This window comes from Phyllostomus discolor, chromosome 2 (assembly GCF_004126475.2).
Source record: "Phyllostomus discolor isolate MPI-MPIP mPhyDis1 chromosome 2, mPhyDis1.pri.v3, whole genome shotgun sequence".
NCBI lineage: Eukaryota > Metazoa > Chordata > Mammalia > Chiroptera > Phyllostomidae > Phyllostomus > Phyllostomus discolor.
The window spans coordinates 184,146,416-184,159,101 of NC_040904.2; the positions used below are offsets into that span (position 1 = coordinate 184,146,416).

A 12,686-nucleotide genomic window follows, 5' to 3' on the forward strand; every position below is an offset into this window, starting at 1 on the left:
TTGTTCGGTGACTCGATGGTGGCCACACCCCCTGACCAATTAGAGGAGGATGTTACTTGCAATTGGTTGAACGGACCGACCCGGAAGGGTGGATGCTCCGGGCTGGAGAGAAAGGGAAGCTTGGTGGCGGGAACTTTTTATTGGCAAGCGGCAGAAAGCGGTGAGTGGCTGTTCTGAGTTCAGGGTGCTTTGGGGTCGGAGACTGGGGAGGCCGGAGTAGGGGTTTTTAACCTCTTGGGGAGAGTCTGTGCTGTTTCTCCGGTTACGCTCTGTAAGGGCTAAACTTTCCTTTTCCTGCGTGAAGGCGAGGCCGGTCCCTAGCGGGTCACTTCCTTTCACTTTGGCAGGGGACAAACCACGGTGTTCATCGTCGCCAGGCTCTATGCAACTCAGGAGACACGCTCATTTCATTTCCAGCCTTTTTCATGCAGGAAGCTTGGTCGCCAAAGCATTTTTATTGGCAGCCATCCTTTAGTGGGAAACACCAGGGGGGACACGTAAGCGAGGGTATTAAATTGCCGTTGCCTCTAAATGCAGGTGGCAGGGAGAGGGGGACTGTATGTCTGATTAAACCTGCGGCACCTCGGTGGCATTTCCGTCAGCGTCGATGATTGGGTGTAAAATATTCCCTGTGGGTGCTGTCAAAAATTCAGAAACAACAGAAGTAAAACCAGTGAATAACGGAAGTAGTGAAAGTTTATTTTTTCAAACACCAAAAAGAGATTGAGCTAACTGGGAGCACTCAAATCAAAACACACCTCAGTCTCAGTTCTGAGACTCCAAGGTGTGTTAAAAAGCAGCTTATACAGTGAGAAGGTGGTGGCTGCTTATCTTCACAGTGATTTGTTATAACATTAACGTTGTGTTAAATGATAGGGAATTGGTCAGTGATTATTTCATGTCAACCTTGGGAAACTTGTACATTTTGCTTATAATTTCCAGAGGCGTAAATGAGAAACGACTCAGGTTAAGTTAGTTTTACAAAGTAAGCTAAGCTAAGCTTTGTTTGTATGACTGAACTGATGTCTGCTCAGATAGTTTTCAAGGCTAGACTTCTTTCATTTGTGATTTTAAGGGTGCCTAGCTGTGCTTTTTGACTGACAGACTTGCTGTAGCTCATTCATTTCTGAACATATTTTATGTTGATGAATCTTTTAATACTAAATCACATCATTTGGGGAAGGAATTTCTTAGAAGTTTTTTGACAGATAATCAAAGAAATTTATTTTTTTAAGTTTTTTATTGTTGTTCAAGTAGTTATCTCCATTTTCCCCACAACTACCCACACCCCACCCTCAATCCTACCCTCCTTTGCTTTGTCCACAAGTCCTTGATACAAGTTCCTTGACAACCCTTACCCTCTTTCCCCATAACCCCCTCCCCCTCCCCTCTGGTTACTGTCAGTTTGTTCTTTATTTTAATGTCTCTGGTTCTATTTCTATTTTGCTCACTTGTTTGTTTTGTTGATTAGGTTCCACTTATAGGTGAGCTCACATGGTATTCGTCTTTCACCACCTGGCTTATTTCACTTAGCATAGTGCTCTCCAGTTCCATCCATGGTGTTGGGGAGGATAGGAGCTCCTTCTTTCTTTCTGCTGCGTAGTATTCCATCATTTAAAATAGTGGAAGGAAATGGTGATAGAATATATTCTTTCATAAGGGTAGAGGTAGCCTCAGCTACCAATCTCAGCTTTCAATCTCAGCTAACCTAGCCTGCGCCACATGCAAGGCACTTTGCTCTGTGAGTACGAAGGAAGGAGACTCAGCCCCTGTCAGAAAACCTTGCAGTCTAGAGAAGAAGTATATTTCCACAAAGTGGTAAAGAGATGTTTACACAAATAAAGAATTAAAAGTCTTTGCTCTACTTCCCTACTTCAACATATTATATGCCATGGCTATTCCAAACTACTTAGCAAGGCAAAGAAGACCCTGCCTATCTTTCCAGCCTAGTGTTGGTTTCAGAATTCTAAGTTAGGAAGGGCGTAAGGTCAGCAGTCTGGTTCAGGGTAGCTTCATGCTGAAGTTCTTTGGAGAACATTCTAAGTTAGTTTTAGAACATGTTATAGTCCATATCACAGTTAGAGGCGGTGTTCTTGGGGATTATGGGCAACCTAAAGTTCCTACCCTTAAGCCTCATCTTTCACTTGCTCATATATGTACTCTTATGTGTTAGTCATTTATAGGTATTTAGAGTTTAATATAAACCATGTGTTTTTCCTACTTCTGAGGCTTTCAGGTTCTCTCCTTCCGACATTTACCCTCCCACCCCTATAGAATACAAAATCATTTTTTAAAATGGAGTCTAAATTGTAATTCTTTAAAGCAAGTATTCAGTATAATGTGAAATGATTAATTTGGGTATTTATGTTGATGGATTTTGCTTAATCTGGGACATTTGAATCTATCCAACTTGCTATTTATAAAATAGGTTCTATCACAATTTTACACTTAGGGAAAGAAGCTGGGAGGAACAAGGTGTGTAATTTTGCTAAAATTACACAATAATTTAGTACTATCACTGTCTAACCTGAAATCTTTCTCTTTTTTGTTATATCACTATGTGGTGATTCTTATTGTGTAATTTACATTGTACTTATTACATGTTTATGTGACTTTGGACACTTATCTGAAAAGCAGAGAATTTTCCATGAAAATTAGTGTGGTAAGAACCATTTAGTCCTAACTTAAAAGGTTTTTATTTGAAATGCTATTTTCTAACATTTTTTTGGTGCTTAGTTGTTGCAGAGTATCATTGATTGAGTGTAATCAATAGTAATATTAAAAAGTTATTATGATTTTTCTTTCATTTTTAGAAATAAATTTGGATCTCCAATTCAGTTTTAGAATGGCATCTCTTTCAGGTTAGTGGAAATGATTACATTTTGTTTTTCATTCTGTTCTATTTCTAACTGTATATTCTTTGAAAAAAAATATTTGCTTTTCTCTCTACTTTTCCCTCAACTTTGCAGTGAACCTTACACTGCTCTAAATAAAAGTCTTACTAAAAGTAAATAAAATAAAGTATATTTGTTTTAAAAATTCTGATTATAGAAATGCTGTTTTTTTCAGATTTTTAAAAATTATGCTGAATATGCATGCCAAAGTTTACCATTTTCACTATTCTTAAGTGTACAGTTCAATGGCATTAAGTGCCTTCACACTGTTGTGCGTCATCACCAATCTCCACCTCCAGACGTTTTCATCTTCGCAGGATGAAACTCTGTATGCAATTAAACAGTAACTTCAGATCGCCCCCTTCCTCACAACTCCTGGTAACACTATTCTCCTTTCTGTTTCTAGGAATTTGACTATTCTAGATACTTCACTTAAGTGGATTCATATAATATTTGTCCTTTTGTGTCTAGATTATTTCACTTAGCATAATGTCTTTGAGGTTCATCCATTTGTAACGTATCTTTTTAAGGCTGGATAATATTCCATTGCATGTATATAACACTTTTTGTTTATCCATTTGTCTGTTACTGGACATTTGGGTTGTTGTACCTTTTAGCTAATTGTGAATAATGCTGCTATAAACATTGGTGTACAAATATTATTTGGGTATATACCTAGAAATGGAATTACTGGATCACACATTGAATTTTTTGACTAACTGCTGTGTATGTTTTCCATAGTGTCTGTTCCATTTTATATTCCCACCAGCAATGCATAAGGGTTCCGAGGAGAATGGTATCTTTTTTGAATGAATTCTAGAAATCTAAAAATTGTAAAGTAGGAAATATAAATTATTCTTAATCTTACTGCTCAAATGAATACCATAACTTTTCATTTTTTATTAAAATTAAAAAAGTATTTTGTACATACTGTTTTGAAACATTAAAAAATAATGTAAATATAGAATATAAACATACTGTTAAATAAATTCTGTGTTCTAAATATTGTAATATCTGTGCTGTGTTTTGTTGTTTTGAACTGACATTAAATAATGTTACTTAATCTTTTTTGTGTTGAACTTTTATACTGCTTCCATTTTTAAAACATAAAAAAATACTGCCTTGAACGTCTATGAATTGACAGCTTTGTCTGTTTCTCTGATTATTTCCTTAAGATACATTCCTATGAGTGGAGTTATTGGAAATGCTTTTAAAATATAAAAGAAAAACATTCATTGTACCTTTTCCAGGTACAGTTGGTATATTGATATGTCTATCCATTGTTTGTTCCCATAAACTTGACCAGATTGGACTGTGCTTCTTAGGGAGATCTTGCTATCTGTTAAGAGGTGGAAGGCAGGGGTGAGGAACTTCTACTGTGGTTATTTTTCAGTCTTTTGTATGGATTAGTGAATATGGCCTTTGCTACATACTAGCTCTAGCAATAGAGTGTCAAGATTAGGGTTTTTTTCAAATTTTAAAGAAATGGCACCCTTGTCCTGTGCCAACTTCACAATTTATTTAAATATAAACATGAAAAAATAGTGACATAGATTTTGGCTTTGACTCATGACTCAATTCTCACTCTGAGAGTTTATAATAAATGTTAAGAATTTGAATTGTATTAAATGTTAACGCAAGTAGTCTTTACTTAGAGATTTAAATGAGGGCTTAAGAGATGTTACTGAATCTCAACTCAGTTTAGTATGATCATTTTTGGATTGCATGTTATTTTACTTAATAAGACTTCAGTTTTATGAGTGGGATATGACTTAAAATAACTGAACAATGAACTAGATAAATTTTATTTAATTAAGGTACTTAATTCAAATATTATTTCATAATATGGTACCCCTTTCAAATCAGTCTACCTCTTCTATGGTTCTACCCACTTGTTTAACTACAATTGAAATGCCTCTTTGAAACTGCCTTAAGATAGCTTGTTACTTTGGATCTGATGACTCTGGATCTAATTGAAATCACTTTCAATGTTAACTTCAGCTTGTGATATTGCAAGAAAGTGTGCTGTTTCTGAAGGTTGGCACCTCTCATGCATCACTGGAACACTAGAGTAAGCTTAGGAACACTGGAGTGTAATCTCCACTCAATTCAGTGTGCTTTTGACATATAGCTGCCATGATAAGCCCTGTTCACTTGTAGCCCCTCTTCATTATGGCTTGTTGAAACCATACGCTTGACTTTTCAATCTCCTTTCATATAGTAACGTCTTGTGGTGCATATGCCAGCATTAGAAGTGATGTAAATTTGAACAAAAAACATTAAAATACCCAACTTATTACAACTAGCTGTACTTTTAAATATTTTTAGGCAATCAGGATTTTGTCTAAGATACAATGTGACTTTGTACCATAGGTTGACATGAATTAACACCTCTGTCAGGTAGGGTTGCATCAGAGAAGATGAGCACTATGAATGATATAAGCGGTTTACTATAGGTATTAAACCTTATGTGATTATGGGAAGTGGTTAAGCTCTTTATGTGTGTATGTTTCCTGTGTGTCTGGCACTGGACCTGAAGTTGGCAGAACCAGCAGTCAGGAAAAGAAGATGTAGGGAGTGCAAAAACAAACTGCTACCTGTGAAGATGAACTTCTGTTTCTTACTGGAATCTGAATTAGTCTGTCATTGCCTCAAATCTTCCAATTTGGATGATGCAGAAGACATGTCAAAGAACTGGTTTCCTTCACATGGAGCTGCATGCAACTGGCCGAGGGTTCAAAGAAGCTGAAAAGAGAACCACAAAAGCTGGGGGAGCTGCTGTTTCCCCACAGGTGTCTAGCAGCAGCTGAAGCTGTGGGCCCAGTTGGAGCTGTGGGCCCAGCTGCTGCTACATGTTTGTGAGGTCACCAGCCCAGACCTTAACACTGAACTTCTTCAATATGGGTAATATGGTCACTGCTTCACTTCCACCTTCCAAATCTCTGGCAAACTTCTCCTTGCCCTAACCTAGAACTATGCAGGAAAGTAATTCTGGGAAATTTAGTTCTCGCATAACTAAGTTATCACAATACAAAGCCACCAGACTTCACCCTTTGCCTACACGGTACCCATAGACTCTTTTTTTAATTTAATTATGTTTAACATCCAAATAAAGGAAATAGTAAAGTCATGCTTCTGCTTAGCATGTCACAGCTATCCCATATACAACCAAATACACATTACTCCAAAAAAGGCACAAATTCTACTCATCTTTCACTGATGAGTATTCCTTTTCTTGCTGAATCACATCCTCCATGATAATCCTTTAACTTTAATCCTGAGATAAGAAGTTAGCTACTATTAACCCTTTATTTTAGATGTTAGAAGAATAGCAGAGACAAAAAAAAATTCCACCAACAAAAATGAGAAACCCAAACATGTATATACAAATGTCAAAATAAGGAAGAAATTCTTACAGATTTTACAGTTCTTTTTTCTTACTATCAATGTCAGGCAATTTCTGAGATGTTATTTTCCTTTCTCCAATATACAATTGCCCTGATAAGTTTCTTTGGAGGAGACTAGTGGAAAGATTTACTACACAAATTCTTTAGATGTGTAGTAGAGTCTTTACTCAAAGGGCCCCACCTCCATTTTATTCAAGGGCCTTGGGGTCTGTATATTGGCTCACGTGTGGGAGTTGGTTGAAGGATGGCAACTCTGTTGTGGTGATTCAAATGAGACTTAGGTTTATGAGAGCAGGGCTTTATGTTCTACCTGTACAATCAAATCATCTCTCCGTCTCAGCAACACAGTGATCAACTAGCCATTGCCAAAGATCTCTGTGAGTCAGGCTATTCTGATTACTGCTTCTGCTCTGTTGCCCAGTATGGCAATCACATCTACCTTTTCTTTGGTCATGAATTGCCACCATTTAGTTGCAATATCTTAGAATCCATCATTCTCATTGATTCAGGTAGTCTAGTTTAAAGGCAGCACTTCCCACTGTCATTCCTGACTACAGAGAACGGCCACTCCAGAGCTCTTCAGGGGTACTGGGGTTCTCCTCATGAGTGCACTTTTCACAGCCTTGGTGAAAGGAGTGTCCTCCAGGTCCTGCTAGGGTACAGCAGGAGAGTGGATAATCAGTTTACATGATAATCCACTCTAGGCCTCTGATCTGCCCAAGCCTCTAGACCCCCTCCTGTATAGTGCACTCAGGAAGTTCTAGCCCTTTGACTCCGTTGAAATCTACGCTTGTATCATTCCATCCAGCGTCCTGATACCTTGGGGCCTAGCTTCTGGCAATCAGCTAGGTAAATTATTAGAGCTGCTCCTGAGGACTCTTTTAGCTCACTAAATCCAGAATTTCTTATTGAGTCCATACCCATAAATTTAGTTTCATTCAATATTATATTCCATCCACCCTGGTTTAGTACCCTTAGGATCTCTTCCCATGTATATTCCCTAGGTTTCTGGCATATATATATATGCCAGTGCACCTTGTTTGGTGTGTTTTGTGTCTTCTCATGGATCACACTTTTGTACCTCACCCTCTAGAACTTTCTGGGTCTTGAAGCTCTGAGAGGTGATGGGGGAAGATCCTTAGGAGGAGTTGTGATCCCTTGCAAAACACCTACCCGAGGAAGTACCATTATAGGTATCTCTGGCAGGAGGAGGCTGTTTCAGAAAGGGAAGGAGGGGCAAAAGAGACCTGGTAGAATTTAGTGGCTCAAGGTTCTTGCTTCACTGGAACCTGCCCCAATGATCCCATCCTAATTACAGAGTGTCACTTTTTTCTAATCAATGCCTTTATACGAGTCCCTGCAAAGTTGGGGATTCAATTTGCATTGTATTTCAGCCAGATGGCTGAATGAAATTCAATTTGCATTGAATTTCAGCCAGATGACTTTCAACCAGGATGTAGGCTTAGGGTTGATATTTAGTAATCTTCGTCTTGTAGCTACAAAAGGTAAAATTTCTTTTAGGGCAGTCATAGCAACTCTGAGGTCCCTTTTCTCAGATCCTGCATTTCTGTCCCCAAATTCTTATTTCTAGATACTTAATTACTGGTGCCAATAGATTATAATTTAAATAATTTTGTCTACTGCATGCTCTGGAATACCATTGTCCCTTTATCACTGCAAACAAAGGTCATTAATGTCTTTAATCAGATAAGAGACCCAATTCCACGTGGCTTAGAAGCCATTGAGAGCGCCCACCCCTAAGTTTCTGTTCATCTGGAACAGTGTTGGGTGTTGGTTAGGTTTCAATCTGATATAAGAAGTTTATCATAGTTATTAGTCCCTATAGCACTGCAGGAGCTGGCTAAGCAGTCCACAGCTGGTCCTGATGTCAGTTGTGCCAGCGTTAGGGATGGGAAGATGGATGTGAAGTGTGGGTGGGTAAGGACCCGCTGAAACCCACAAGGACCACGTGCAACTCGCCTGTTTCTCACTGGGACTCCTGTGGTCTGTCATTGCCTATGAGGCCCAGGCTTCCAGGTTGCTGGTGCCCTGTGGAAGAGCTGGTATGCTTGTCACAGGAAGTTGCACCTAAAATTGGTCAATGAGTCAGAGAAGCTGTGGACCAAGACCTGCCCCAAGGAGATTCATCAGGGGCTGGAAGAACTGGCTTCTGCCCTGTACCAACAAGGTGAGCCAGGAGATGCATGATGAGTGTGCTGCAGCAGCATTTGACCTCATGCCAACCGTCTCAGTGTAAATGTGCCTGCTGTTACCGCCACCTTCCAAATCTTGTGCAGAGCTGACTTGTGGCCAGTCGTAACCCACAACTGTACAGGGAAGGGAATTCTGGCAGTTGGTACAATACAAAGTCACCAAAACATCCTCTTTTAAGTCATAACCATAAGATTTTATCTCATGAAAAGGCTTTAAAAGTGGACACTGCATAATGCAGGCAGATGCTTTGTGAAGTACCAAGGACATCTTTAAAATTTTTACAGCTTCCATTTATGTGGTGTCAAAAGGAGTCTCACTTTGACTTTTTCTGATTAGATTCATGTATTAAGGCTTCTTTATCAATTTGTTATGATGTTGTAGTGCCAGTTCCAATAGCACATTTGATTCTCTTTTTCCTCATTGCGTCATCATGTTCATAATCATTGAATCCTTATCATGCCACCATGTGAGCCAAAACAAGAATTTTGTGAAATAATCGCTATAAGTTAGAGGATTACTTTTCATTAGCTTCCTTTTGCTTCAAAGTTGGGTCGCTTGACTTGATTTAGGAGATTGTTGGACCATGGCCCTACACCATAGTTAAAATAGATATCATTTACTAAATATGCATAACTATGTACCAGTTACTGTGTCAAGAACCTTCAATATGTTATCTCACCTAATTCTTCACAATAGTGCTATGAAAACTAGGTATTATCCCCATTTTACAGATAGGGAAATAGAGGCTCAGTTAAGTACCTTGCATGAGGTCACTTAGCAGGTAAGAGAAGGACCCGAGATTTAAGTCATGCTTGTGTGAGTTCAAAATAAATGTTCTTAAGCAGACTGCAAAACTTTTATAAATTTATCTGTGATTTAGATGGTGAAGGATATCCAAAAATCAGTAGGGAAATCTAAAATTGTAATTGACTATCTAGTCATTATATCCTTTTTCCTCCCTCCTAGATCTAACTGAGGAGTTGGATTCCGTGAACAACGAGCTACATGCAGTAGACATTCAAATTCAGGAACTTCTGGAAAGGCAACAAGAGCTCACTCAGAAAAAAAACATTCTAACAAACAGAATAAAACATTGTTTGGAGGATTCTGATGCAGGGGGAAGCAATGAATGTGATTCTTCACCTGCCTCTTGGAATAAAGAAGGTTTGCTCTTTTTTTTTTTTCCCTTTGCTAGCCTTTTTCTTTTTGTTTTTTTAAACTGGAGTCAGATCATTGTGCCTGGGCCAGTACTTTCCAGTGAGCTTAGAGGTGAAACTGGCTATTCCTTGAGTGGCATGGGAAACTTATAGGCAGACCTTTTATTGCCCATGTTCTGTGGTCTTTTTTTTTTAAGATTTATTTATTTATTTTTAGAGAGGGAAGGGAGGGAGAAAGAGAGAGAGAGAGAGAGAGAAACATTAGTGTGCAGTGCTGGGGGCCATGGCCTGCAACCCGGGTGTGTGCCCTGGCTGGGAATCTAACCTGCGATGCTTTGGTTTGCAGCCCACGCTCAATCCAGTGAGCTATGCAGCCAGGGCATGGTCTTCTTAAATTACGCTTTTATCATTCAAATTTTATTTTATTTTTTCAAATATGGGTAATAACAGTAATGTTAACAATGTGAATCTATGCTTGGGAAAATAAGATATTTAACTAAATTTTCTAAATTTTCACTAGACAAAAATAAACAATTAGAAACTCAAACTTTTTGCTGAATTCTAGTTCATTTTCATGCTCTCGTGAACAAACCTTTTTTGATTTAAGATCCTTCCAAGCATCACATGCCAATTCATGATACACATGCTGAGCGTCGTGTGTATCATTAATTGTAATGGAAGACAGAGAAAGACAAATACCATATGATTTCTCTTGTATGTGGAATGTAAAAACAAAACACACAAAACAGAAACAGACTCATAAACGCAGAGAACAAACTGATGGTTGCCAGATGGGAGAGGGGTTGGGGAATGGGTGAAAAAGGTGAAGGGATTAGGAAGTACAAATGGGCAGTTGCAAAATAGTCATAGGGATGTAAAGTACAGGGCTAGGGAATGTAGTCAGTGATGTTGTAATAACTATTTATGGGGCCAGGTGGGTACTAGACTTACAGGGGATCACTTTGTAAGTTACACAAATGTGTCACCATTATGCTGTACACTTGAAACTGATATAATATTGAATGTCAACTGTAATTGAAAAATAAACATTGGTAAACAACCAAACAAATAAACAAAACAAAGGAATACTATAACTCTAGAAGGAATTACAGTGCTTTTGTGGAGCTTGCTTTCTAGGGGTTCACTTCTAAACAAGGTATTTAGACCAAAAGTTCCAGGTAATTGTTAACTTTGTTCATAATATTTGAGTTTTTGTGATACTTTGAATTCTTGGTTGACATTCAGATGGTTTTTCTAATATCTCATCAAACACCGTCTTCTTTGTAGATTAATTTTCAACTGGCAGATGCTTTGATTTTTTTCTGATACATTAGTTCTTAAGGTATATCATTAAATTTGGTTTTGCTTTAGCTAAGTGATTTAACCTAATCTCAAAATGTTATTATGAAAGTTAAATTGTCAGAGTATTAAAAGTCTTATATATTTTTATCTGATTACTATAAAAGCAGCCATGCACTGTATCTCCTTTATAATCCTAAACGATCTAATACCTTTAGCTTATTTTTCTTTTTCTAGATTTTCCATGGTCTGCTAAAGTTAAAGATGTTCTGCAAAATGTCTTCAAACTGGAGAAGTTCAGACTGCTTCAGCTTGAAACTATTAATGTAACAATGTCTGGGAAGGACATATTTCTTGTTATGCCTACAGGAGGTGGGAAGAGCTTATGCTACCAGTTACCAGCGTTGTGTTCAGATGGTATGTGTAAATAAAAATTGATTTTAAATTGAGGAAATGTTATTTCTCTTAAAATATTTTTAAGTCTGTTAAAAAATAAATGTGTCTGCCCTCTTCCAAATGTTGTTTTAAGAAACAAAGAGTAGAAACATGAGGTCATGTTTTTAACAATGTAGAATAGCTCTTAATAGCCGTCAACAATTTGTTATAAGAGAAGGGGGATATATTACCAGAACTTTATTTAGTTAATGAACTGTTCACTGATTTCTACTGAGAATACATTAACCTGGTGCAGTGATAGACAAATACCCATGTAACATTTTCACTTATACAGATCGCTGTGGTTTTTCGGGGGGTAATGTTTTGGAATAACTTTTCCCTAATGTAACTGGATAGTATTTGACTTGACTTATATTATTTTACTGAGATTACCAATACTGGTTGTTAAAAATGATAGTTAATTAAAAATGCAAAATGATACTAGCTATATTTTTGTAGGACTGAATAAGGGGAGAGATTTCTGCTTAATCATATATTTGCTTATTTGGCTTAGGGTCATTGATTCATATCTTTCTCCTTTATTAATGAGGGTAAGAAATAGTGTATAGCTAAAGTTGCATTGAAAATTAGTCTGAATTGATAGGTGGTGCCCACAAGTTCTAGTAAAGGTCGAAACTTGTTCTGGTGGTGGTGTAAAATTTAAATTACATTTTTCTCTCTTTCAGGCTTTACACTTGTGATTTGTCCATTGATCTCTCTTATGGAAGACCAATTAATGGTTTTACAACAATTAGAAATTTCTGCTACCATGTTAAATGCTTCTAGTTCTAAGGTATGCTTCTGTGGCTTTGTTGTTTTTAACTGTTTACTGCAGTAGGAGCTTTAGCTACAATTAAGTTGCTTATAAAATTTAAACTGATTACTATTTATATTAGGAGCCACAACCACTGCTCATGGGCCATTTCTAGCTCACTGCCTATTTGGTAGGGTTTATGAGTTAAGATTGATTTTTATATTTTTAAATGGTTAAAAAATAAAATAATATACGATTTTGTGAAGTGTGAAAATTGTGTGAAATTCACATTTCAGTGTGCATGAATAAAGTTTTGTTGGAACACAACCATGCTCATTGACTTGCAGAGTTGAGTAGTTGTGATAGAGACCCTATGGGTCACAAAACCTAACATACTTACTATTTGGCACTTCACAGGAAATGCTTGCTGACGTGTTTTGTATTATCCACTATAAAATAGTAAGCAAGAGTTTTTAATTGTGCAATATAATTAAATTTAAAAAAAGAACTACTAACAAAATACCCT

At 37.5% G+C, this 12,686-nt stretch overlaps 1 protein-coding gene across 1 annotated transcript in view; it reads left to right on the forward strand.

Annotated features, from left to right (window-relative positions):
- RECQL (RecQ like helicase) overlaps positions 1-12,686 on the forward strand; it is a 26,895-nt gene continuing 14,209 nt past the window's right edge. Inside the window, exons 1-5 of the mRNA XM_028531755.2 lie at positions 1-160; positions 2,814-2,861; positions 9,482-9,679; positions 11,209-11,388; positions 12,093-12,199. Of these exons, the coding sequence (XP_028387556.2) occupies positions 16-160; positions 2,814-2,861; positions 9,482-9,679; positions 11,209-11,388; positions 12,093-12,199 (678 nt within the window). The 5' untranslated portion in view covers positions 1-15. The remainder of the gene's footprint in view (positions 161-2,813; positions 2,862-9,481; positions 9,680-11,208; positions 11,389-12,092; positions 12,200-12,686) is intronic.